The sequence below is a fragment of the Diabrotica undecimpunctata genome, chromosome 5, assembly GCF_040954645.1.
Source record: "Diabrotica undecimpunctata isolate CICGRU chromosome 5, icDiaUnde3, whole genome shotgun sequence".
NCBI lineage: Eukaryota > Metazoa > Arthropoda > Insecta > Coleoptera > Chrysomelidae > Diabrotica > Diabrotica undecimpunctata.
In genome coordinates, this window is record NC_092807.1 from 29,932,565 (window position 1) to 29,956,250 (window position 23,686).

At 32.1% G+C, this 23,686-nt stretch overlaps 2 protein-coding genes across 3 annotated transcripts in view; one reads left to right on the forward strand and one right to left on the reverse strand.

Annotated features, from left to right (window-relative positions):
* The window catches only part of LOC140441222 (DNA mismatch repair protein Mlh3-like), a 38,168-nt gene that overhangs the window by 276 nt on the left and 14,206 nt on the right, over positions 1-23,686 (forward strand). The window contains exons 2-4 of the mRNA XM_072531805.1: positions 5,009-7,883; positions 8,652-8,870; positions 13,672-13,938. Coding sequence (XP_072387906.1) covers positions 5,009-7,883; positions 8,652-8,870; positions 13,672-13,938 — 3,361 coding nt within the window. The remainder of the gene's footprint in view (positions 1-5,008; positions 7,884-8,651; positions 8,871-13,671; positions 13,939-23,686) is intronic.
* LOC140441226 (uncharacterized) lies at positions 20,825-23,668 on the reverse strand. Of its 2 annotated transcripts, XM_072531810.1 has the most exons (8): positions 23,558-23,668; positions 23,394-23,503; positions 23,025-23,253; positions 22,898-22,960; positions 22,694-22,756; positions 21,855-21,917; positions 21,651-21,728; positions 20,832-21,590 (listed from the first exon to the last, which is right to left on the reverse strand). In XM_072531810.1, the coding sequence occupies exons 1-8, from the start codon at positions 23,606-23,608 to the stop codon at positions 21,396-21,398; spliced, it is 852 nt and encodes a 283-aa protein (XP_072387911.1). In that variant the 5' UTR covers positions 23,609-23,668; the 3' UTR covers positions 20,832-21,395. The 2 variants fall into 2 exon arrangements, with proteins under 2 accessions (XP_072387912.1, XP_072387911.1); XM_072531811.1 differs by lacking the exon at positions 21,855-21,917 and having other exon boundaries at positions 20,825-21,590.

Here is a 23,686-nt window from a genome sequence, read left to right on the forward strand (position 1 = left end):
TAATGGTAGTTAATTGCTAAGCAAATTATTACGGACAATCTTCAATCAACAAACTAGTTTATTTCAAAATTTGTAATTCTTGAATTTATTTTATAAAAGTGCTTTGTCCATGTGGTTTTTTCAACACAGTGGTTATTAATGTTATTAGTTTAATTTATAAAATTAATTTTCATTATACCGCAGAGGAATCCATTATATCTGTATCCTCTGTATATGTAGCATTTTGGTTTTAGTGTTTTGTTTAAGTATTGTAAATAAGTGTTGGATAATAATAATATAATACTCTATTCACTAAACTCATTCCCAACCTTCTACTTTCTAAAATGCTACAATCATTCACAGATCTTTAAGATCGCATCGACGCCATCGATAACACTTGCTATAAAACACTTTACATTTAAAATTTAACAAATAATATATAATACAAATAAGAATTTTCAATTTTAAGATAAAAATGAACTTTAACAAAAATGACAATTCAATATTGATGTATTTTTCACGGTTAAAGTTTTGGCGAGAGTGCTCCATTTCTATGGTACTAGCAAAGAATATACATTTATGCGTATAATATCCTTTGTTGTATATTGTAGACGCATATTTATATGTGTTTATATTCTTTGGTGATAGTTGTGTTTTTAAAATTTGAGCAACACAGTTTAGATGCGGCCACTACGGTTAGTGTATTATTAATTGCATACGTATTAGGAGCTGGAATTTTTAGAATATTGGAACACTTTCTGTGAGTGGAAAAAGTTTCAAAAAGTAATATTTCTATGATCAAATAGTATGTTTTATTTTAAATTATTTATATTCTAATTTTATTTTACAGAATATTGATGTCATAAATTTATTATGTTAGTCCTAACATATTCTTCTTCTTCGTCTTTATAAGCAATTCTGCTTGTTCATTGGCAGATTAATACATCTATGGAAGGTTCTTAATGATCAAATTGAAGAGCATGGGGCTCAATGAATCCCCTTGTCTTATTCCGCTGCCTATTTCTATAGGTTCTGCAAGTTGTCCATCCATTCTAACTTCCCTTTTGTTGTTGTGGTAGATGTTTTCGATAGTTTTTATAATATTTAGGGGAACTTCTCTATTATACAGAAGATGGACTATATCTTTGAGTCTCACTCTGTCAAACGCTTTCTTTAGGTCAATCAGACACAAAAATGCTGGTTTATTACACTCTAGTAATTTATCAGTAATTTGATTTATAACGAATATTTCATCATTACACGGTCTTCCAGTACGAAAACCCTGTTGTTCATCTGCTAAACTTGTCCTCTGATTTATTAGCAGTTTGTTTCGGAAGATTCTCTGAAGGTCTGTTGAGACAGACTATTGAATTAGTACAAGGTTGCACCTCTATATGGCAAGCAAAACGAATGAAAGGACTATCTTTAAAAACAGTCCACAGATATGTACATCAACAAGACGATTTATAACATTTGTTTAAATTAATACCTTATAATTTGATACTTCATTATGGTTGTTCTATTTTTGGTAAGATTTGATCGTTCACTAAAAATTTAATAAAAGTGCGACAACATTGTCGCATATGTCGTTTTCATTGGCTATTTATGTAGTTTGAAAATCATTTTATTATTATTGCATTATTGCTTAATGCATTTTAAAAAAAATTATACAGGGTGTAATATTTAATACGAATTCCTAAATTAATTTTTCCAAAGCCAGTCCTGGAATTTTTTAGTTTAGCTAATACCAGTCGAATGCTTGATAGTAGTGTACTGTATCATGCAAAAATTAAAAAAATCAAATGAGCCGTATAAACACTACAGTAAAATGAAATAAATGGTCAATTACACAAATCACCCTGTTAATTAATAAAGAAGAGGAGTTGACATTTTTTAGTGGCCACATGATATGCTCCCTGAGGGACTCTACATATGGTAGAAGTATGTAAAGTTCCTCATGACTCACCCTTTATAATTAAAAATGTTCTAAAATGTTTTATGGTCTATCAAGAGAAGATACCCGAAAACTGTCATATTAAGCCGCAGCCTACAATCATATAGTGGTTCCAGCAAACTGACATACATCAAAAATTGCTTCACTTGCCTGGATAAAAGGATTTCAGAAACGGTATTCCAATAATTTATCCCTCCGGACCCCAGAAGGTTATAGTCTTGCAAGGGCAACCGGTTTTAATAAATTTAACGTTCAAATATTTTTCAGTAAACTTGAAAATGTCGGCGTTTCTCGGTGTTTGGAGATGGTAGTCGCATCTATAATTTAGATGAGACAGGAGCCATTACCGTTCAAAAGTCCCAAAAAGTATTTGCAGAAAGGGGTATACGACAGGTTAGTAAGACTACAAGTGGCGAACGTGGAACACTCGTAACAACATGCTGTATTGTTGGATCATCAAGAGCAGCTATTCCTCCTACTCTGGTATTCCCGAGAGTACACTTTAAAGATTTTATGATAAACGGGTCGCCCCCTGGAACTTTAGGACTATTTTCAAAAACAGGTTGGATGAATACAGAGTGCTTTGTGCAAGTTGTTAAGCATTTTATTAAACACACTGGCAGTACTAGAGAAAACCCTTCTTTATTGCTAATGGATAATCATCAAAGTCATTTATCAATTGAGGCAATCGATTTATCTAAAAATAATGGCGTTACAATTCTAACTATACCACCCACACTGTACGAACAGATTACAGCCGTTGGACGTAGGCTTATTAAAACCATTTCAAACTTTCTATAATACCGCAGTAGATGCATGAATGATGAACCATCCTGGTCGGACATTTACAATTTATAACGTAGCAGCCTGTGTGGGCACAGCATATCCACGAGCAAGACGTCAGTTAACATCACAAGCGCTTTTCGAAAAACCGGAATATTTCCGAATATTTGATCGGCATGTCTTCACTGAAGAAGATTTTTTGTCAAGTTTTGTGACAGCCAGGCCACTTGTTGCAGTTGAAGCTGCTGCTGAAAATATAAATGAATCTCTAGATGTAGAAAATCTAGGTCCAAGTAATACTGATACCATGAAAACCTTTGTTAGCCCAACAGTTTTTAAGGGTTATCCTAAAAGTGTGCGTTCATAACGAGGCGCCGACCCTCGGTCGGACCATAGGATGGTATCATAGTATCATCGCCACGTAAAATAATAAACTAATTAATTAATTAAATTACTTTAAAAATTCCAGCGTTCACCGTCAACGCGCAGCACCCAGCCTAGAGCCAGGTATCGGACCATGGAGTTGGACAGTATTCCAGCTTAGTAGTTTTTCGGTTCTCGTCCGTAGTACTCTACGATCGACACTATGAGATGCCGAGCACCGAGCCTCGCTGCGACCAAATAAATGCATTTTATCATTTTATTTTAAATTCGAGCGTTCACTTCACTGTCATAGGCCAGGGAAATAAGCAAAAAAAGTATCCTGTTTTTGACACTCGTCCGGCAGGCAAACGATAAATATTTTGAGTGGTATGGTCCTCTGTAACAAAAAACTATATGTTTCCTGCAGTCGATTTTTTGGACTTAATTAGTTATTAACAAATTAAGGTCAAAAAACAAAACATTTTTGTTTTTTCGTCTATCAGCAAAAAGTGAAGGATTTTAAACAAATTTTAAAAGAAAAGAAACTTATAAGTTACATAAAAACTTTCAAAATAGCGTTTTCTAAATGTTTCTATCTTTATTTGTTGCTAAGAAAGTTGCAAAATAAGTCAAAAATTTTGGTTTCTTATAAATGTTAATAACTTTTTTGAAAATAAACTTATAACATTTATATTGCACGAAATTCTGTGTCTTATAGTACTTGAAATACGGTCAAAATTTCAAAGTGATCGGTCAAATATGTATTTTAAAACTTATTTTATTTGTTTATCCCAAATTAATATAACTCAGAAAATTATATAATTTTAGTAATTGTAAGGGTAGTTTAGTAAGTCCAAAAAATCGACTACAGGAAACATATAGGTTTTTGTTACAGAGGTCCATACTACTCAAATCAATTGTCTTTTGCCTGGCCGGACGAGTGTCATGAAAAATGCTTATTTTCCTGGGCTATCAGTGCTATGCTCTATTATAGTCACCTTTAATTGAAAATTGTCCTACTATAGGCGAGGATACCATGTGATGGTCTCCGTAATGAACGCACCCTATAAAAAGCTCCGACAAGAAAATACGGGGAGGACAACAAAAAACGCAAAGGAAAGACGATGATAGCTACGGATACCCCGGAAAAAATGGAACTGATTAAATCTAAAGAAAAAACATCAAAACAAAAAAAAGTAACTAGTCGCGTATTAGATAGTGATTCTGATGAGCAACTTGAAAATGAGATGGAATTACAAGATTCCAGCTGAGGAGAGGATTTTATTGGTAAAGATCCCGAATCAATGAGTTTGGAAGATCTTGATCGCTGTCCCAATAATGGGAATTATGTGCTTGTTGAATTTAACTGTAAGCAAAATATATACTATTTAGGCAAAGTCTTGTCTCAAATAAAAGAAAATGATTTTAAAATATCGTTTTTAAAAGAAAGCGCTAAATGTGAAAACAGGTTCTTTTTTCCAGTTGTCCCAGATATCTCACATGTATTAAAAAGAGACATTAATATGATTTTGGCGCCCTCTGTAATGCAAGGGTTAACTAAGCGCCAAAGTTCGCTTTTAAAATTTGAATTAAACTTGACAGTTTTAACATAAAATGATGTTGCAATTGTTGCGTCTCAGGGTTCCCACATTAAAAGAAACAGTGGGACATTTAGTAATTTTTAGGTTTAATATTTTTGAGGTATTAACTTTAGTTTTTATTAAAAACGACAGGATTTTTCAGTACTTGTTTATAAGCCAAATATAGAGGTACAATGTAAGTTTAAAGTAGCATTTAATAAAAAAGTTATTGTCATTGAAAGTTTTGCATCTCAGTGTTACAGTGTTCCTTCCACTCCCCTACTGACCACATTTTCAAAACAATTTTTAAGCAAACAAAATTTAATACACATGTATATTTATATTGTAGGTATTAAATAGTTTAGATGCAAAGGCAAAATCAATAGCCGTAAGACTTAATTTGATTACCCTAAGAATTCAGGTTGTAGACAATGGAGAAGGTATCTCGAAAGCAAATATGGACCTTATTGGACGTAGATATTTCACGAATAAATGCAATAACTTACAAGATTTAGAAATAAATATAAAACACTATGGATTTCGCGGAGAAGCTTTAGCCAATATTTTGGAACTTTCAAAAGCTGTTACCGTTATTTCTAAATGCGAGCAATCTTCTATTACATATATGAAGACTTTGGTTAAAGATTCTGACAATGTAATAATGACCAAGCAACGACCAAGTGTAGGTACTACGGTAACGGTGGAAGAATTCTTTTATAACTGTCCCGTAAGAAAAAAACGAATTATTAATGAATTAGAGTTGGAAGATATTGTAAAAAACATTACCTCCCTTATTATTATACATCCAGAAGTGAATTTTTCCATTAGGAATGATATAACTGGAGAATTAATATTAAGCAGTACTAAAAGAACTGATATAGCCTCCTCGTTCAAATATGTACACCCTGATGTTAAAGAAGATGCTTCTATTATCAAGGTAACCAAAGGTAAAATAACTATGTTTGCTTTGTTGTTTAGAGGTTATTACGAAAATAGACGAATACAATATGTCTACGTAAATAAAAGACCTATTTTTGCATCAAAAATTTGTAAATGCATTGAAAAATTATTCTATATCAATGAAAAAAGAAATAATTCAAAGCTTTACCCAATATTCTTGCTGAACATAAAATGTCCATATACTGAAGTAGATATACTATTAAATTCTACGAAGACAATGGTTGAATTTAAAAACTGGGACTTGGTTGAAAAATGCATTAAAAAATTAATCAGTTCATTTCTGGGTAATAGTAAATGTTTAAAACCACTGAAAACTATACCTGAAGTGCAAAATAAAGAATATTTAAATTGCGGAATTTCGCAAATACGTGGAGCAGTAAAAGCCGTTGGCTACAAAAGAAAAAATTCCGATACACATATAGATTTTATAGAGAAACTGAAAAAATCTGACACTCCTTTTGAAATTAACGGCTTGGAGACAAACGAAAACTCATCAGAAGATATATATGACATAATCGAAGCCACTCCCGCTCTTAATAAGAAAAAATCGTCCAGTTTTAAACAACCTTTACCAATTAATGTAATTCCAAAACGAAATTTATTAATACCGAAGGAGTTACCTGTTCAACAAGACATAGAATGTGATCAATCTCTTTCCAAATTTACGAACGATGAAAGCAAAGGTAAATGTTTAATAATGGATATGTTTCTAAAATCAACACAAGTATACAAAAGCGATGAAAACGTTCTGGAATCGAGCCAAGATAGCCAGGAAACCATATTTGAAGAAGAGTCAAACTTTATTGTCGAAAATAACGTTAAAACGACATGTGATGGTGTAAGTAAAGCCATGTCCATGTCTTTGAATGTTAAGAGCACCAAAACGATCAGAAAGCATAAAAAAGCCATAAGTACTAAAGGAATTCAGACTACCTTCAGAGAAGAAATGAATTCTAAAGCTTTACAGACTACCTTCAGGTTCCAAGAGGAGATTAACGAGAAAAAGGAGAATACAATTCCAGATAATTATACTTTAGTTTTATCACGAGATGGAAAATCCCCACATTTTGAATTTGTCAATCGGAAACCAGACCAGTCTAAAACGTTCCAGTTTCATTTTGATAAAAAATGCAACTGTGATTGCCATAAAAATAATAAAGCTATGCTTAATTTGGAACAATCTTCGGATCCGACATTTCGAATTTCAAAAGAAACAATGGATCTTTTTGGGAATCCTTTTTGTTTAAAACGTGAGGACTTAAATACCTTTCATAACCAATTTAAGAATGTTGTAGATAGAGATATGATTAAAAAGGACAAATATATTAAGGAATTACCGATTTATAATTGGAAAATTAATAAGAAAGCATTAACAAATCATATGCCCGAAATGTATGATGAAAGCCCATATTTCTCCAAACGTGAATCAGAAAATTATGTTCTAAATAACAAAAAAGTGCCAAATGTATGTAATAATTTTATTAAGCCTACTAATTTGGACACATTTCATAATAATTGTCCACCAAAGTACAAGATACTAAATAATATACACCCGCAATCCGAATATTATCCCGTAAAACCATTGCTTTTACAAGATAATCACTTCTACAAATGGAATGACGAAAATATTGGCTCAAATGATTGGTTGAGAAAACCTGAGCAAAGTAATTACAATCTCGATCACAATCAACAACAACTAAGAAAATATCAACGAAATTTTTCTTCGCCTGACGAAAGCAATGATAAACCCGACAATTTCAAGATTAATTCGTTTTTTAAATTTAAACCAAATTTTGTAAGCACGCAGAAAAATTACGAACCAATAAATTTTGAATTCCAAAATAAAATTATTAAGCAAAACGAAACTAGACCGAATGGACCCAATGTTGAGATTTCGATACAACCGCAGTATTTGCGTTCACGAAATTACGAGGGCAATCCTGACGAAATTTTATCTGTACAAACGTTTAATTCACATCAAATAAAGGACTGGACTGATCATCACGTAACGGTTAAACAAAAATCTGAAGTATTGGTTGATAATTTAAATAACAACCAGTCTCAATTGGTGGTAACTTTGTCTGAAAAGGAAAAGCTGAATCTGTTAGAAAAAGAATTAGGAGCCGAGAAAAGTCTTTTAATGAAGCAATTTCTGGAATGGAATAGTCAGTTTACCCATGATGAAGACGAAAAATGTGAAAATTTGTTAGATTGGACCAAAAAGTTGCATTTGGGAAAACGATGTTATATCAATAAAAAAACAGGTATGTATGTATGTAAGCTATGTATTTTATTATTTTATACACATTTTTATATAGTTTACAGATTTTAATTTTAAGGCCCCAGTACACGTTTGACCAACTAGTTGGGCCAACGTGTACAGAACCACTTGGCGTAACTTGGGATTAGTGGCCAGCGTTGGTCTACAAACCGAATCTATTGTCGTTTTTTCATGTATTTTCGACGACCACACGTTGGTCGTCGAATTTTTACCGTCCAGTTGATACAAATTGTATTTGAATCAACCTGTATGAGTAATTGACATTCAAATTCACCGGTCGTTTCAAGCGTTGTTTCTGAGAGAATGGTTATTTTACACAAAAACTACTAACACACATTTTTATTCAAAATTATCTCAGCCACATGTTTTATTTAAAATATTTTTTTTTTCTGCGGTGTACAGATTCTTGGTAAATATATTGTTTCTATTTTCCGTCTTTTACCAGGGGCGTTTTAGGGAGAAGCCGGAAGGTAGGAGTGGTAAACTTTTTTGCATCTGTTTTGGGATCCCAAAATTTACATTCTCAGCAGAATTCAGCTTGTTCGTAAAAATTTTTAACGTCAAATCTCTGACGACTAGACTACTTTCTATTTGAGAGATATTTGTTACAATTAACAAATGAAAGAAAATGCTAACAACAGACAATATAGCTTAATGTACGTAAACCAAAAAGATTTGAACTAGAGAAGCGCTTCTACTTTTAGTAATAAATTACTCGCATATAAAAAAAATGTTATTTTATTTTTTGTAGGTTACGCAACATACGCTACTCCCAAAAACAACAATTTATTCGTTATCAGCGAACGAAATGAATTTCTGCCAAAGGGAATGTCTCCTATTATTAAAAATATTAACCCTGTTAATAAATCTTTAAGTCAAAATGGGAAAGATACTTTACTGGAGTATATAATGGACACTTATAAAACAGAACTGGAGTATGTTAAGTGGCAGCATTATATGAAGGATATGGGTATGCAACAACCTTTTTTCATATTGTTATAAAGCCTTTGATTTTATATTTTTTCATTCAAGCATTATCTCTATCATTAATAAAGAACATAAGTGGAACGTCAACCTTTGTTGACCTTCCTTATTTTGTTTCACCAGTCGTTCCTGCCCATTACCAACCGTTGCCAATTTATTGGATCTTGTTTGTGATGCATACGCCATTATTGATCTTATACTGGCCTTATAGATTCTTGACTTCATCTTACAGTTAATGTGTCGATTACACCAATGTGTTATTAAGGTATCCTGCTATTTTATTTGCTCTTGGACTTGATCTATTACTTCTTTTTCAACGTCCTCATAGCTAGACAGTGTAATCCCTAAGCACTTTATTTCCATTCCTTGCTTGTTCAATGCTAACTCCATCGACTTCCAGTTTTCCAGTTAAATTCTTTTGCTCTTTTATTAAATATATGAATAAATAGTCTTTAAAGACTATTTTTATTTTGGGCTATCAATATTGCATCGCCAAATTTTAATTTCATTCTTCCACATTCTGCATTCTCTACACCTATTGACACCATGTATTAGTTTATTCATGATTCGATGGAATAGCATAAACCTTAGTGAATCCCTCTGTCTTATTTCATTGCCTGTATCTTTAGGTTGCTAAGTTGTCCATCTATTGTTTTAATAGACGTTTTAAATCGGTTTTGTAATAACCTTTGAACTTTGATTCGTGTTGAGACACCTCTCAGGAAACAATAGCCGAGCTATGGTGCGCGTTGATAAGATTGTAAGGATGTACCCAGTATTCTATTTTTCTCCTCATTCTACACCTAAACCAATAAGCCGCTACAACGTCTTCCTCACTTGAGCACATAACTGTAACTGAAGAGAATTGTGCTTCCACCATTATTGAACTGTCGCTGCGATTTATCGTCCGTTCTCTTTGAACCTTCCTAGCAATATATCGTGGCGATAAAATGTCGCTTATCGGGTATCGCCCGAGTATAAACGCCGCCTAAGGGTGCGTTCATTATGGAGACCGTCGCATCGTATCCTCGCCTAGATCATAGCACTGACAGTGAAGTAAACGCTCGCATTTAAAATAATGCATTTATTTTACCTGGCGATCGATACGATGCACAGTGTACGATTTGACTAATCTAAGTGGACAAAAGGTATTTAAATTTTATTGTTAAAACTACGTTTAATCACTTCCATTTCACTTTTAAATACATACTTTAACTGATGATACAAAACAAAGACCCCAGCAGATTGCAGATCTTTTAGAAACAATGGCCGAAACTACCTGCACCTTTTTCAGGTAGACGATCGGCCGCTCAGTATGACCGTTAACGCTAACTTGTGTACACGTGTCTTGGTTTTCAGTGCAATTTTAAGTGCTTTTTTATGATGGATTCGACATCTACAGGTAATTATGCATTTACTTAATGAACCAGATATAAACAAATATGCATTTGAAAATATATAATACCCAATACAAAATAGGTCATCAATTTTTTTTATTCATTTGTCATACGTAACATTCATTTAGATATATATTATGTTGTCAAGTGTAGTAAAGCTGTAGGTATGATCTTAAAGTACTCTCTATTTAGTACACTTTCATAATATAATTACTGTTTTTTGCGATTTTTTGCGATTTTTAACATATTTAGTAAATAAAATATAAACAGATATGTATTTTTAAATACTATACTTGTCTTAATACTCAATACAAAATAGGTCATCAAAATTATTTATTCATTTGCCATACCTATCTTTCATTTAGATATGCTATGTTGTCAAGTGTAGTAAAGCTGTATGTACTTATTGTCTTAAACTACTTTCTATTTCGTACACGTTCACGGGCGCCCATATTAAAAATTTAAGAGGGGGCTACACGTAAAGATGTTTCACATTATATTTTGTAAACTTTGGATAACCATATAGTTTAAAGCATCCGAAAAGCTAGAAGGGGTCCATGGTCTCCCCTGCTCATAGGTATGGGCGCCTATGTACACTTTCATAATACATTGTATAATTAATATTTCTTGCGTTTTTTAACATATTTTATGTTTGTGTTTACAGGTGCCCAAATGAAGCGGAAATTATTATTTGAATTTTGGCGTTCTATACCGGCTAATGGTCGATTAAATGCAGTAATCAACTTTGTGAAGATGAGTTTTGATGATCTGGATATTGATCAAGAACAAGAGAAGCAGTTAAAGGTGTTCTTAAAAAATGAATGCGAAAAAATTCGAGTCAAATGGGTTCAGAAGCAAAGACGATTGGACTTGTTTTTAAGTGAATACGAACAATGGTTAAATAATGATTTAACTTTCGATATGCTGATATTAGCAAATCAATCTCCAAAACCAAGTACTAGTGGTGGTAGACCTCAAAAAACTTTTATGGATAGCTCCAAAAAGACAAAAAAGAGGAAAATTCAACATTTACTTAGCGACTACAGTAAAGACCAATTATCGTTTGCTGCACAATTAAGTGTCCGAGCGAGTGACAAACGTAATGCTGCTATGTTGATGGAAGAAGTATCGTCAGCCTCACCAAAACGTGCTTCCACATATAAGAAAGCAAGAAAAAATTTAGATGTCCAAATGAAACAAAGACCCTATACACCTGAAGAAGCTTTGGCCTTTTTTATAGCAAACAATTTTACTGTCCAATCTTATAAGAATGTACAACAAGAGGCAAAAGAAAGAGGTTTTAATGCGTATCCATGTTATGATTACGTAGCAAAGGTAAAAGAGCAGTGTTATCCTCGAGTTGAAAATATTACAGTGACTGATATATCGGCGGAAGTAAGACTGGATGCTCTACTTAATCATACCGCACAGAGAATATGTAAGAACATTCTAGGAGAAAGGTTAGACACCAACATGCAAAATTATTCTTTAATATATAAGTGGGGGTGTGATGGTTCATCAGGACATAGTTTATATAAGCAACCGTTTGAGGATCCAGAGAGCACAGATGAATATATGTTTATAATCTCATTAGTTCCAATAAAACTCGTAAACAATCTACAAGAGACCATATGGCAAAATCCTCGGCCATCATCACCAAGATTCTGTAGAGTACTCAAATTTATTTATAAGAAAGAAAGCGAAGCACTGATAAAAGATGAATGTAGAGCGATTGAAAGTCAAATTCAAGAGTTAGTTCCAACTCTTATAGAAGTCCGAGGCGTTACCATATCGGTCACGCATCAAATGATTCTGACAATGATTGATGGTAAAGTGTGTAATGTGTTAAGTGATAATAGATCAACTCAAAGGTGTTTTATCTGTAAGGCAACATCTAAAGAAATGAATACAGCATTAATAACGAAAGAGCCAGACGATAATATGTACCAGTTTGGAATATCTAGCTTACATGCTTACATTCGTACGATGGAATGCCTTTTAAATATTAGTTATCGTCAAGATTTTTATGAGTGGCAAGTAAGAGGAGACAATAAAAAAGAAATGTTTAAAACAAGGAAAGACGAAATCAAGAAAAAATTTAAAGAAGTGGGTCTCATTATCGACAAAGTAAAACCAGGATTTGGTACCAGTAACGATGGGAATACCGCAAGAGCATTTTTTTATAATTATACGACCACAGCACGCATCATCAACCTTAATGAAGGGCTCATTCACAATTTTGGGACGATTCTTGCAGCTGTTGCGTCTGGTTATGAGATTGACTCTGTTAAATTTCAGAACTACTGTATAAAGACTAGGAAACTATATTTAAGTTTGTACCCATGGTATAACATGCCTGTGACTGTTCACAAAATATTGGTACATGGAGCAGACATAATCAAAAATTCACTAATACCGGTAGGGCAAATGTCTGAAGAAGCATCCGAGGCTAAAAATAAAGAAATAAGAAGAGTCAGACTGGGACATACAATGAAAATTTCAAGACAGCGAAGCAATTATGACTTAATTAAATATTTATTAATATCATCTGATCCATATATATCGTTGTTGCGAAAACTTCCACTAAAACAATTTTCTAGACATGATAGAGATATAAAATTTCTATTAAAACAATAAAAACTATTTAAAATTTGGTCATGCCTTTTATTTACCACAATTAACTATGATTTTATCATAAAATGTAATTTAGAATCACTTAAGAGAGTTTCAGAGTTTTGTCCACCTAGATTAGTCAAATCGTACACTGTGCGATGGTCGGAGCGAGCTTCGGTGGTCGGCGCCTCGAGTGTCGATCGTAGAGTACTAGGGTCGAGGGTCGAAAAAATACTAAGCTCGAATACAATGGTCCAAGTCTATGGTCCGATACCTGGCCCGAGCCTGGCAATGATACCATCCTATGGTCCAAGCGAGAGTCGGCGTCTCGTTATGAGCGCACACTAGTCTCACTATATCAAATAGTCTCACTCTATCAAAAAAGTCGATCAAACAATACACGGTGTGGCGCGACAAGTTTTGATTAAAAGTAATGGCGGATACAGTTATGTAAAAAATCTTAAATTATGAAGCTGTAGGGTTTGGATGACGCTGAGTTACAATATAACGTTGTCCTGAATGAGGACTTCCGGTTATGCCGCAAGTAGACGTCAATTTTGTTATTTTAAATAGAACCTAATATTTTTTATATTATTTTTAAATTCTACATGAAATTTTAGATAAAATTTGTATTTTACCAAACTGGTAGTTTCGATAAAAATAGTAAGTTAAATTATATTTATCTTTTGTTGGTGTATATAGGGTATCTTTAAATGATTTAAATGATATCGGTATATAAATATGATTTGTATGAATTAAGGAAAATCTGTTTTCTAGATCCTAAAACGTTTTTCAAAAATATTTACAAAGCCAAATTGATCATGTACGAAAACTCTGTGCCAAATATCAATATAGCCAATCAAAAGAACAGAAAGCAGGAAACCGAGGGCATAAAATTAAATAAGGATATATTCAATCACCTACAAATAATAGGCCAAATGGACAAAAAGTTTATAATTGCAAAAGAAATAAATGGCAATAATCTTTTTGTTTTCGACCAGCACGCTGTGCATGAAAGAATACGCCTAGAACATTTGTCTAAAAGTAAGTGTAACTTTTTACTTTTTTTATGTACTTAATAGTTAGTTTTTAAATATAATTTATTACCAATCACTTAATTTTTAACAATTATAGTCCGTTTTACCCCTTTTGGCCGATTTTATATTGAAAACCACTAAAGTAAGATGAATGGTCAATCAAAAATTAGTCCATTAATTTATAATCTCACATTAATCTTAATTTTCTAAATTTGTATAGTTTCACCTTGTATAATTGTGAAACATATCGATTAGTAGCTTAATTACAGTTTATTCAACTTGCAAACTATAGATTGGGGTCTAATATTTATTGAGGAAATGACTGCAATGATTTTTTCGGTTCAAAATATATTTGCCAGCTTTCAAAAGTCAAAGGTTTTTGTTCTATGCACTTATTTGATGAATCGTAGCATTTTAGTGAGATTATAAATATAGCTTCGGGACTAATTTGAGACGCAGTCTATTATAAATTTTTACCCCAACAACAAATATAGTGTAATAATTCAGTAGCTGTCAATAAAACTATATTTTCCTCCACGACTTCAACATTTTATTTTATCATCGTCGATCGAGAAGAAGCGGACACAGGGAACTAGAAACAATTCGAACTTTTAATTACATTAGAATTTGTCCAATGAAACTGTCAATCAAATTACCAATGGCGGAGAGAAATATATTTTCTCAATTAATAAGTACGTACACATAATAGATATTTATATGTCAAAAATGCAAGACATGAAATAAAAAATAGTCCTGACAAAAACCGTCTTTGTGATTTCTTCTTATTTAAATTGCGATTGCTTCGTCACCATTGGCTATAGCCATTTTTATTTTCTCACAGGTTTCCTCTATTCAATTTACTTGTATATTTCTAAAGTTCTCGTTGATGAGCTTACTGTATGTAGGGGGAATACGTACAAAATGACATATTATCATAGTTATTAGTAATGTAGTGGCATTGAACGCGCAGGTGACAATTGAATCACGTGGCCCGAACGGCCTTTAAAAACGGGCTTACGCCCATATCATTCGTTTCGATATTGTCGCATAGTATAGGTGTTTGTACAGTATAAGTTTTTGTACAGACGAAAAGTTTTATGTATAAATGGTAAGTTTTTCGCTATTTTACCTATTTTTGTTGCATTTATTTTATCATTTATGGATTTGTTGTGCCTCTGATATAATTTATTCTACAAAAAACCACTCTTTGATTTTATTTTTTCATTTTTTTCTTTCATAACGCTACATGGATAATACGACATAGCTGAACAACGGACATAATGACATAGGTATGTCATTTTGTCCTTATGAATTCAGTAGTGAACTAAAAATGTAATCCAGGTATTTCTTTATTACAGATATTACATAACGCTTCGCAATTATAAGCGTAAAACTGATCGCCAATCCTGGAGTGAATATTAGATGCAGAGAGCTATAGAAGCAGTTCGAAAAAAGGAAATGGGTTGGTTATTGGCATCAGAAACATTTGGTGTTCCCCAAGGAACTCTACGAAGGCACGCATTGGGTAATAATAAAACTTCGGAGTCCAATTCGAAAGGTCTTCGAAAGGATGCTAGAAACCAACCTTTCCTTGTGATGTGGAAAGACAATTAGTGCAGCACTTGAAATTCCTGGAATCTCGTTTGTTTGGGTTGACGCGCGCATCGGTCCAAGAACTAGCTTTTTAGTTTGCTGAGGAAAACAACTTTGCTCATAAATTTAAACCACAAAACAAAAGGCTGGACAAGAATGGATGGAAGGATTTCTAAGACGAAATAAAGATATATCTTTACGGAAACCTGAGCCTACCTCAGCAGCCCGGGCTCAGGCCTTTAATCGGCCTCAAGCCAAGAAGTTTTTTCAGTTATATGAAATACTTTTGTAGTCTGTAGACTACAAGCCACTTAGAATATATAATACTGATTAATCGGGCCTTTCTACTGTACAAAAACCAGAGACAATTTTGGCTACTACTGGTAGAAAACAGGTTGGTGTTATAACCAGTGCAGATCGCGGAATAAACACCACTGTTATTTGCTGCGTTAATGCTATTGGTATATTTGTCCCACCGATAATGATATTTAAGAGGAAAAATGTGAAAAATAAACTTGTCGACGAAGCTCCTCTAGAAACTTTAGGTGTGGCTCAACAACTACTTCAGGTGATATTTGAAATGCTGGGCTATCTAAACAACCACACGATATTTCCACTGCTGAGCCATCTAAAAGCCACAAGATGATACCTTTTTGGTCCCTGCAACAAATATTCTACAAGTTACTACGACTACACAATCTTAGTGCAAGCTGCATACATCCATGCAACAAGCCTATAATGATTCATATCAAATTCCAGTATCTAATATTTTACAAAACGTATTTCACAGGATAATTGTCTATCCACTGACAAAAAAGAACGTGCCTCGACTTCCACTCTTTCTGTTTCTATAGAGGAACTTTCTCCGGCTCCAAAAGGTAAATTTATTAGTGGACAGGGAAAACTTAAACCAAAGACAGTTATGTAGTAGAAAATTTGTTTATCAACACTGAAAATGATGATCTGGAAGACTCTCCTATATTGCAACGATCTTTATTCTCACTCCAGGGCTGGAGAAGATTGGGTGCGGTGTAATAATTGTTCTCATTGGGTTCACGCCGCTTGTGCTAACGTTCCAAAAAAGTCTTCTTTGTTTTGGTTTTGTTCCTTTATTTATATCAGGTTTTATTTGTGAGCTATGTAAATAAATATTTTTTTTATTAAAAATAAATAAATTTATGTGCAATTATTTTGTTGACATTATTGTTTTTTTTTTAAATAGGACAATATACATTTAAATAAATAGTATAGTTAAAGCTATGTATATAGTTTGTTAGAACGGTGAGCGACGCATAACTCAGTCAGTCGAACGCCGCGTACGTTCGTCAAAATCAAACAAATGTTTCTCTATGATAACGGTTTGTTAAGGTGGGTACACATATGCGAGCCGAACTGTTTGCGAACTGCTCGTGAGCTGTTCGCGAAGATTTCGTTGAAAATATGTTTATGTTCAGGCTATCCAATACCCTAAGTATCTAATAACAAACCGAGAATTAATTTACTTCGTTATTCTAAACATTTCGGTATTTTGTTTAGATTATCTGTTATTAATTTCTCTCGTTACTTTTGAATAAGCCGCGCTCGTTCAGCAATTTTGTTTAACCGAATGATCTCATCGCACACTTAGCAGAAACAATTTATAGACACAATTTATAGTTCTGCGAACATTCTTTGTGTTCGTCCCAAAAACCGACAGGCTGTGGTTCCTGACGAGCAACGAACGAGCAGCTCGCAAGCGGTTCGTCCCGTCGTACAAATTAACGAATATAGCGTTCACAAACGGTTCGCGAACAGTTCTGCTCGCATATGTGTACCCGCCTTTAGGTTCTGCTGAGCTGCGCGCACTGCAGAGCGATAGCCGTGTACGTCGACGGTGTGCGCTGGAATCAACTGCCATTTTATTTGGACGCAAACGTTCTGTTCTTACAATTATAATTGTATTTTTATGTAGTTATTATTATTGTAATAATTAAGTGATGCCTACTAAATTTTCTCCCGAGGAAGATAAAAGACTAGTGGATCTAGTACATATTGTAAGACAGTTCCAAATAAATCCTTGGAAAGTCTAAAATATTCTCGAAATTTTTCCTCGTAAAACAATCTATCTTCGACTATTAATTTAAAAGCACCTTCTGTATTAAGATATGAAAAAATTTCGTTTACATTTTTATTTCTTTTATTTAGATTTAAAGTTATCAACTCTTCTTCTTCCTACTCTTCTTGTAGTAATAAAATTATTGCGTTAAGTTTGCGAGAATTAATTTTTTTAAACGTACAACCTTTGTGAGAATAAACGTGAAACTAATTTCTAAACTTGTTTTCAGAACGACAGAATATTTATGCGAATTAATCTAACAAACCGATTCAACCAAAACTGCCGTGAGTCGAGTACAACAGATTCTGCTGTACGTGTATGCTGTGCGCTGCGCACTGTTCCAACAAACCGTAGCTTTAGTATATCATTTTGTCCATACTATATGAAGAAAATGGTTTTTGGCTAATCTTAGTTAAATTAAACATACTGTTTTATGTTAAATTTACCTAATAATTAATTGTTAGTTTCAATAAATAGAGAACCAGTGATAATTGATGTAGAATCTGACAGTTCTGTGTGTTATTAAACAAGAGCTGTGATCAAATAATAAAACCATATGTCATTTTGTACTTACTTCCCCTAGTTTTAAGCTCTTCATCTCTCATTAATAGTCTTGTGTTTATGTATTTTTTGTTAGATGGTGTTCTAACCTTTGCCAATCGAAGCCTTAAATTCGTGATTAAGGGGTTTTGTTTACACGAAATGTCCGCCACATGGTAAGCGGCCACTCTTTTTCTATAGTCGCGGAACCTGTTGTTTATCAAAATGTAATCAATTAGATTTTGTCCAGAAATGGTATTTCCAGACATTTTTGTTATTGCACTAAGTAAGTAAAGCTTCTAGGAATGTGAATTAAGTTAAGACTTCCGTTTTCTGGTTACGCATGACACTGGAGCAGTTGACCAGGTACTGAATTATGAAACTTACTTCCGCATTTAAAAGTCGTATTTGCATGTATCTGACAGATTAATGTAATTTTATGGTGAATATAATGAAATGTAACTTTAAATGTGTCGTGAGTATAATTTTACTTGTAGGACAAAATCCGTGATAAATTAATATTTTAATGAGAATAATCCACAATTGAAGTTTAAATTAAGTTTATTGACATTTCAATTTGCACTTCGGAAATCATTCTCAAAATATAAACATTAATAAATTAAACAAATTTTGTTTTTTGTTACTTGGTGAAAAATTCTTTTAATAATTTAATTTTGTCTGACTCATTTAAATTGACAATTCAGACATATTGACACTTTTATTGTAACATAGTGCATTCGATTATACTTTTTCCATCGTCAATTTGCCAAGCGTCGGCTTTTGAGATTCTTTGATGTCAATGCCGACCATTGGCGTGGAAATTAAGAAAAGGGATCAGTTATCAAACGCATATTTCAAGAAAAATCATATAATTTTTATTAATGTTTACATAATTATATTCAGGAAAATTTCTCAATTTTTGGGCAGAAATTGTTTAAACAATTTTTTAAACAAATTCAAAATATCACCTTTTGTGCTCCAAAAAATATTTTTTAGGTTTTTGGGTGACTCTAAATAAGATCTATGTCATTTTTCTCAAAAGTTAATAGTTTTGGAGATATAGGCGATTTAAAATCCGAAAAATGCGATACCTAATATGCATTTTCGAGGCTTGAAAAATATGTAAATGAGTATTTTTGAGATTCAAGAGTATCTAAACTAAAGTCTCAACATTGATTTTGGTGAGAAATCGGAGCAATATTTTCCGTAGCAGAAAAAGGTGATCTTTTGAATTTGAATTGTTTCCGGCAAAAATGTCCGGCACCCTTCAACCTTCGATTTGTTTAAACGGGGCATTTTTGAATAGGACTCTTCAAAGGACAGAATCAGTTTTTTTTTCAAATGGGAGCGGGCTCACAACATCGAATAAATAACAAATTAATTCTTTCAAATTAAAGCTTGTTAATTTTAGTGATTTATAAGAATATTGGACTTATTATTTAGTTTTTACATAAACCATAATATTTTTTTACAATTATCTGTAAATACTGGCTCATTCTGTCAAAAAATTTTAAAAGATTGTCTATCCAGCAATTAAGATAGTCAACTGAAATTTAATTTTTAAACACGGCCTACTGTTAATGCACAAACAGGGTGAATCTTCAATATTTTGCTTCGAGTTAGAGATATCTGAAAAAGTTATTTGGAAAAGATGTTCCAAATATTATTATAACCCCACATAACAAAGTTTTATGTCAAAATTCGCACTTTTACTTTTTTCATTAATTGAAGAGCTTATTTCCAAACAGCATAACTAATAAACCAAGTATAAAACTTATACCCAGAATAAATCAGGTATAGGCAAAATCACTACCAATAAACATGGAATAACTTAGATATAGGTTATACTTGGTATAAGAATTTATTCCAGGATTATACCGACCCGCACCCTTGTTTAAGTCTGGTATAACCTATTTTATGAATGTCAAAGTCATCAGTGACAAGAATATATTATTTTTTGTATTGTTTTGTGATTGTGAGTAGCAATATATAAAAAAAATGTGTTTAAGAGGTGTTGCGGCTGTCGAGGAAGTTGATAATTTAATTCACCTGATGGAAAATGCACGAAAAAGAAAAACTTTTAAAGAAAGAATAAATCCCTTTTCAAAATACACCGATAGAGAATTTAGAATAAAATATCGGTTTTCTAAAGATGGTGTAAGGTTTTTAGAAAACTTAATAGGTGATTCACTTATTGTGGACACGCGAGGAGGCGGTTTATCCTCTACTCTACAGCTACTCACCGCTTTACGATATTGGGGTCGCAATGAAGTGAGTATATATATGAATTGTTTTATCTAGATTATGTACATACAACTGCTGTACTAAATAACTGTTAACACAAAAGTTTTTCTTGATTTTTGTAGATTCAAGATGATGCAGCAGATATTCATGGCTTAACCCAGCAGTCTATCACTAATGTATGTCGTCGAGTCGCAAGAGCGATATTGGAGAAAAGATTTGATTATATCAAAATGCCTTCTCTTCGTGAAGAATTAATTTTAATGCAACAGTTTGAACAAATAGCTGGTTTTAAAAAAGTAATTGGTACTATAGACTGTACTCATATCAGAATACCTAAAATACAAGGGCCAAGTGGACAGTATTATATAAATAGGAAAGGATATAGTTCCTTAAATGTTCAGGTGAGTTGTTATACATTTTTTTGTAATATAGGTATGTGGTTTAATAAGTTTTGTTTTAGGTGGTTAGTGACAATCATTTAAAAATAAGAAATATTGTTGCTCATTGGAGAGGAAGTACACATGACTCCCGCATTTTTAATGAAAGTACATTAAAACAACGGTTTGAGGGAGGAGAATTTCATGGGTTGTTATTGGGAGACTCTGGTTATGCTTGTTCCCCTTATTTATTTACACCAGTTTTAAATCCTTCCAACCGTCAGGAGGAACGATACAATTATGCACACATCAGAACACGTAATACTGTTGAAAGATGTTTTGGTGTTTGGAAAAACCGATTTAGGTGTTTACTGAGTGGATTCAGAACATCCTTAGATAATACAAAAATGTATATTGTAGCTTTGGCAGTATTACATAATATTGCAATTTATTTAAATGAGGAACCTTTTCCTGATGATGGTGATGTGCAATATCCACCTCAACCACTAATAGCACCAGTAATGCATAATAATATACAAAGGGGTGCTGCATCAAGATCTGTATTTATAGAACAAAATTTTTGAGGAAAATAAAACTATATGTCATCATTTATATTTATATATTTTCTTCCTTTTTCTTTTTTAAAATATCCTCTTGCAACTTTAAAATTTTCATAGTTTGAGCATGTTGCTCACACATGTGCTTTACGCGTAGCTTATGCTCTTTCATTAATCGTTTGTTCTCCTGGACCCTAAAATAGTGCATATCTTCATATGAGGCCTTAGAAAAATTAAAAGTATTCGTGGATGTCTGAAACAAAATTTAAAAAAATGTTATATGATGATAATTATTCTTTTTATATAATCATACCAATGTTTTCTTTGTAGCTCGCTTAGGTGTTGGTATTGATTTACTCATTCTAGTTTCTTCAATGTCATGATGTTGTATCTGTAACAAAATGTTAGAATTAGTTTTTTGTACACTTTTATTTATATGTTCATTCTGATTGTAAGAAAATATACTAATGAAAAAAATGTTTCTTTATTTTTTATTACATTCTATAAAATATCTTACGCCAAATGAAGTACTAGGATAATTTAAAACTTCTTGTTCAATGTTCTGGGCCACTGCAGATTCCTAAAAAGATAAAAGTATGTTTATATATATATATATATATATATATATATATATATATATATATATATATATATATATATATATATATATATATATAAATATATATATATATATATATATATATATATATATATATATATATATATATATATATATATATGCATATACATGCAGATGCTGTATGCTTCAAATATAAATATAGTTTTAGAAAACTACATTTTGTTTATATTATGTTATTAATTCAGCAATTTTTGATTCTTATAAAACAACAATAAGTAAATATTTGTTTCTTTGTAGATTAATTGCAGTTAATTGTTAGACATTTTTTTGGCAATTGCCCTTTGATACATTAGGGGACAGATTTGGCAATCGTCAATTCAGCAGTTGCCAGATTGCAACAGATGTTTGCAATTAACCTCAAAAGAGACAAATATTTACTCGTTATTGTTTCATATAAAATTAAAATTGCAAAATTCATAAAATAGTATAATCAAAATGTACTTTTTAAAAGCTTTCTCTCTTTGTATTTGAGCATACAACATATGCATTATAAAAACATCCCAACACTGCCAAACCGAAATATTTCATTTCATGGTTGACATTTATGGTTGGGTGGTAAACTCAATAATATATACACATATATATATATATATATATATATATATATATATATATATATATATATATATATATATAGTTTACTCTGATTATAAGAAAATATACTAATGAAAAAATGGAATTTTTATTTATTTATTACATTCTATAAAACATCTTACCACAAATGAAGTACTAGGATAATTTATATCTTCTACTTCAATTTTCTGGGCCACTGCAGATTCCTAAAAAGATAGAAGTATGTTATATATATATATATATATATATATATATATATATATATATATATATATAATTCATTCTGATTTTAAGAAAATGTACTAATGAAAAAATTTTTTTTTATTACATTCCATAAAATATCTTACCCCAAATGAAGTACTACAATAATTTAAAACTTCTACTTCAATGTTCTGGGCCACTACAGATTCCTAAAAAGATAAATATATATATTCAAGTAAAATAAATAAGAAAATACTAGATTCAATATTGTACCTTTACACCATCACTGTCAAATTCATTATGATCCACTTCTAATTCAAGGGGAATCATTTTTGCTATCTCCAATACCTCAGGAGGAGGAGATGGTGGTTTAGGACCACCTCCAGTTTTATTCAACTCTCTTCTCAACTGGGACATTTGCTTCTTGCAATTTATTTTGGCCAACTTCCACTGGTTCATTAACTGTTTCTTGTCCCTTGTTCTAACATTGGCAGCATTAAACCTTAAAATAAGTTGAATACTCAGTATCAAATTATTTAAATACATAAAAAAATGTTTTAACCAACCATATAAATTTGTTAAATAAATGGTTTGAAATAAAAAAGGTTTTGATGAAGTATATAATTTTAAGTAAACACTTACCTCTCCGTTATTTGTAGCCATGCATTTAATTTTGATTTGTTTGTGTTGGTGCTAAGGTCTTTATTTTCTATTATGTTTAAATAATCTCCAACAATATTCTTCAAAAGATGCTGAAATTAACATATTTATATTTATACATTTATAAGTAAAATAAAGTTGCTTACTTTTTCTTCACTTTCCCAGTTAACGCAACGTTCTCTTTTATTTGAAGCCATTTTATGCTTTTTTTCAATTTTAAAATAATCAAACTCAACCTACAAGATGTAAGATAACCAGAATATAAAAAATAAAAA

Bases quoted from the DNA above. Each gene is read 5' to 3' on its own strand.
- LOC140441226 (XM_072531810.1), bottom strand. From the start codon at position 23,608: ATGGCTTCAAATAAAAGAGAACGTTGCGTTAACTGGGAAAGTGAAGAA. The intron at 22,757-22,897 runs GTAAGATATTTT...CTATCTTTTTAG, and splicing joins ATTGTAGTACTTCATTTGGG to GAATCTGCAGTGGCCCAGAA. The intron at 21,918-22,693 runs GTAAGATGTTTT...TTATCTTTTTAG, and splicing joins ATCCTAGTACTTCATTTGTG to GAATCTGCAGTGGCCCAGAA.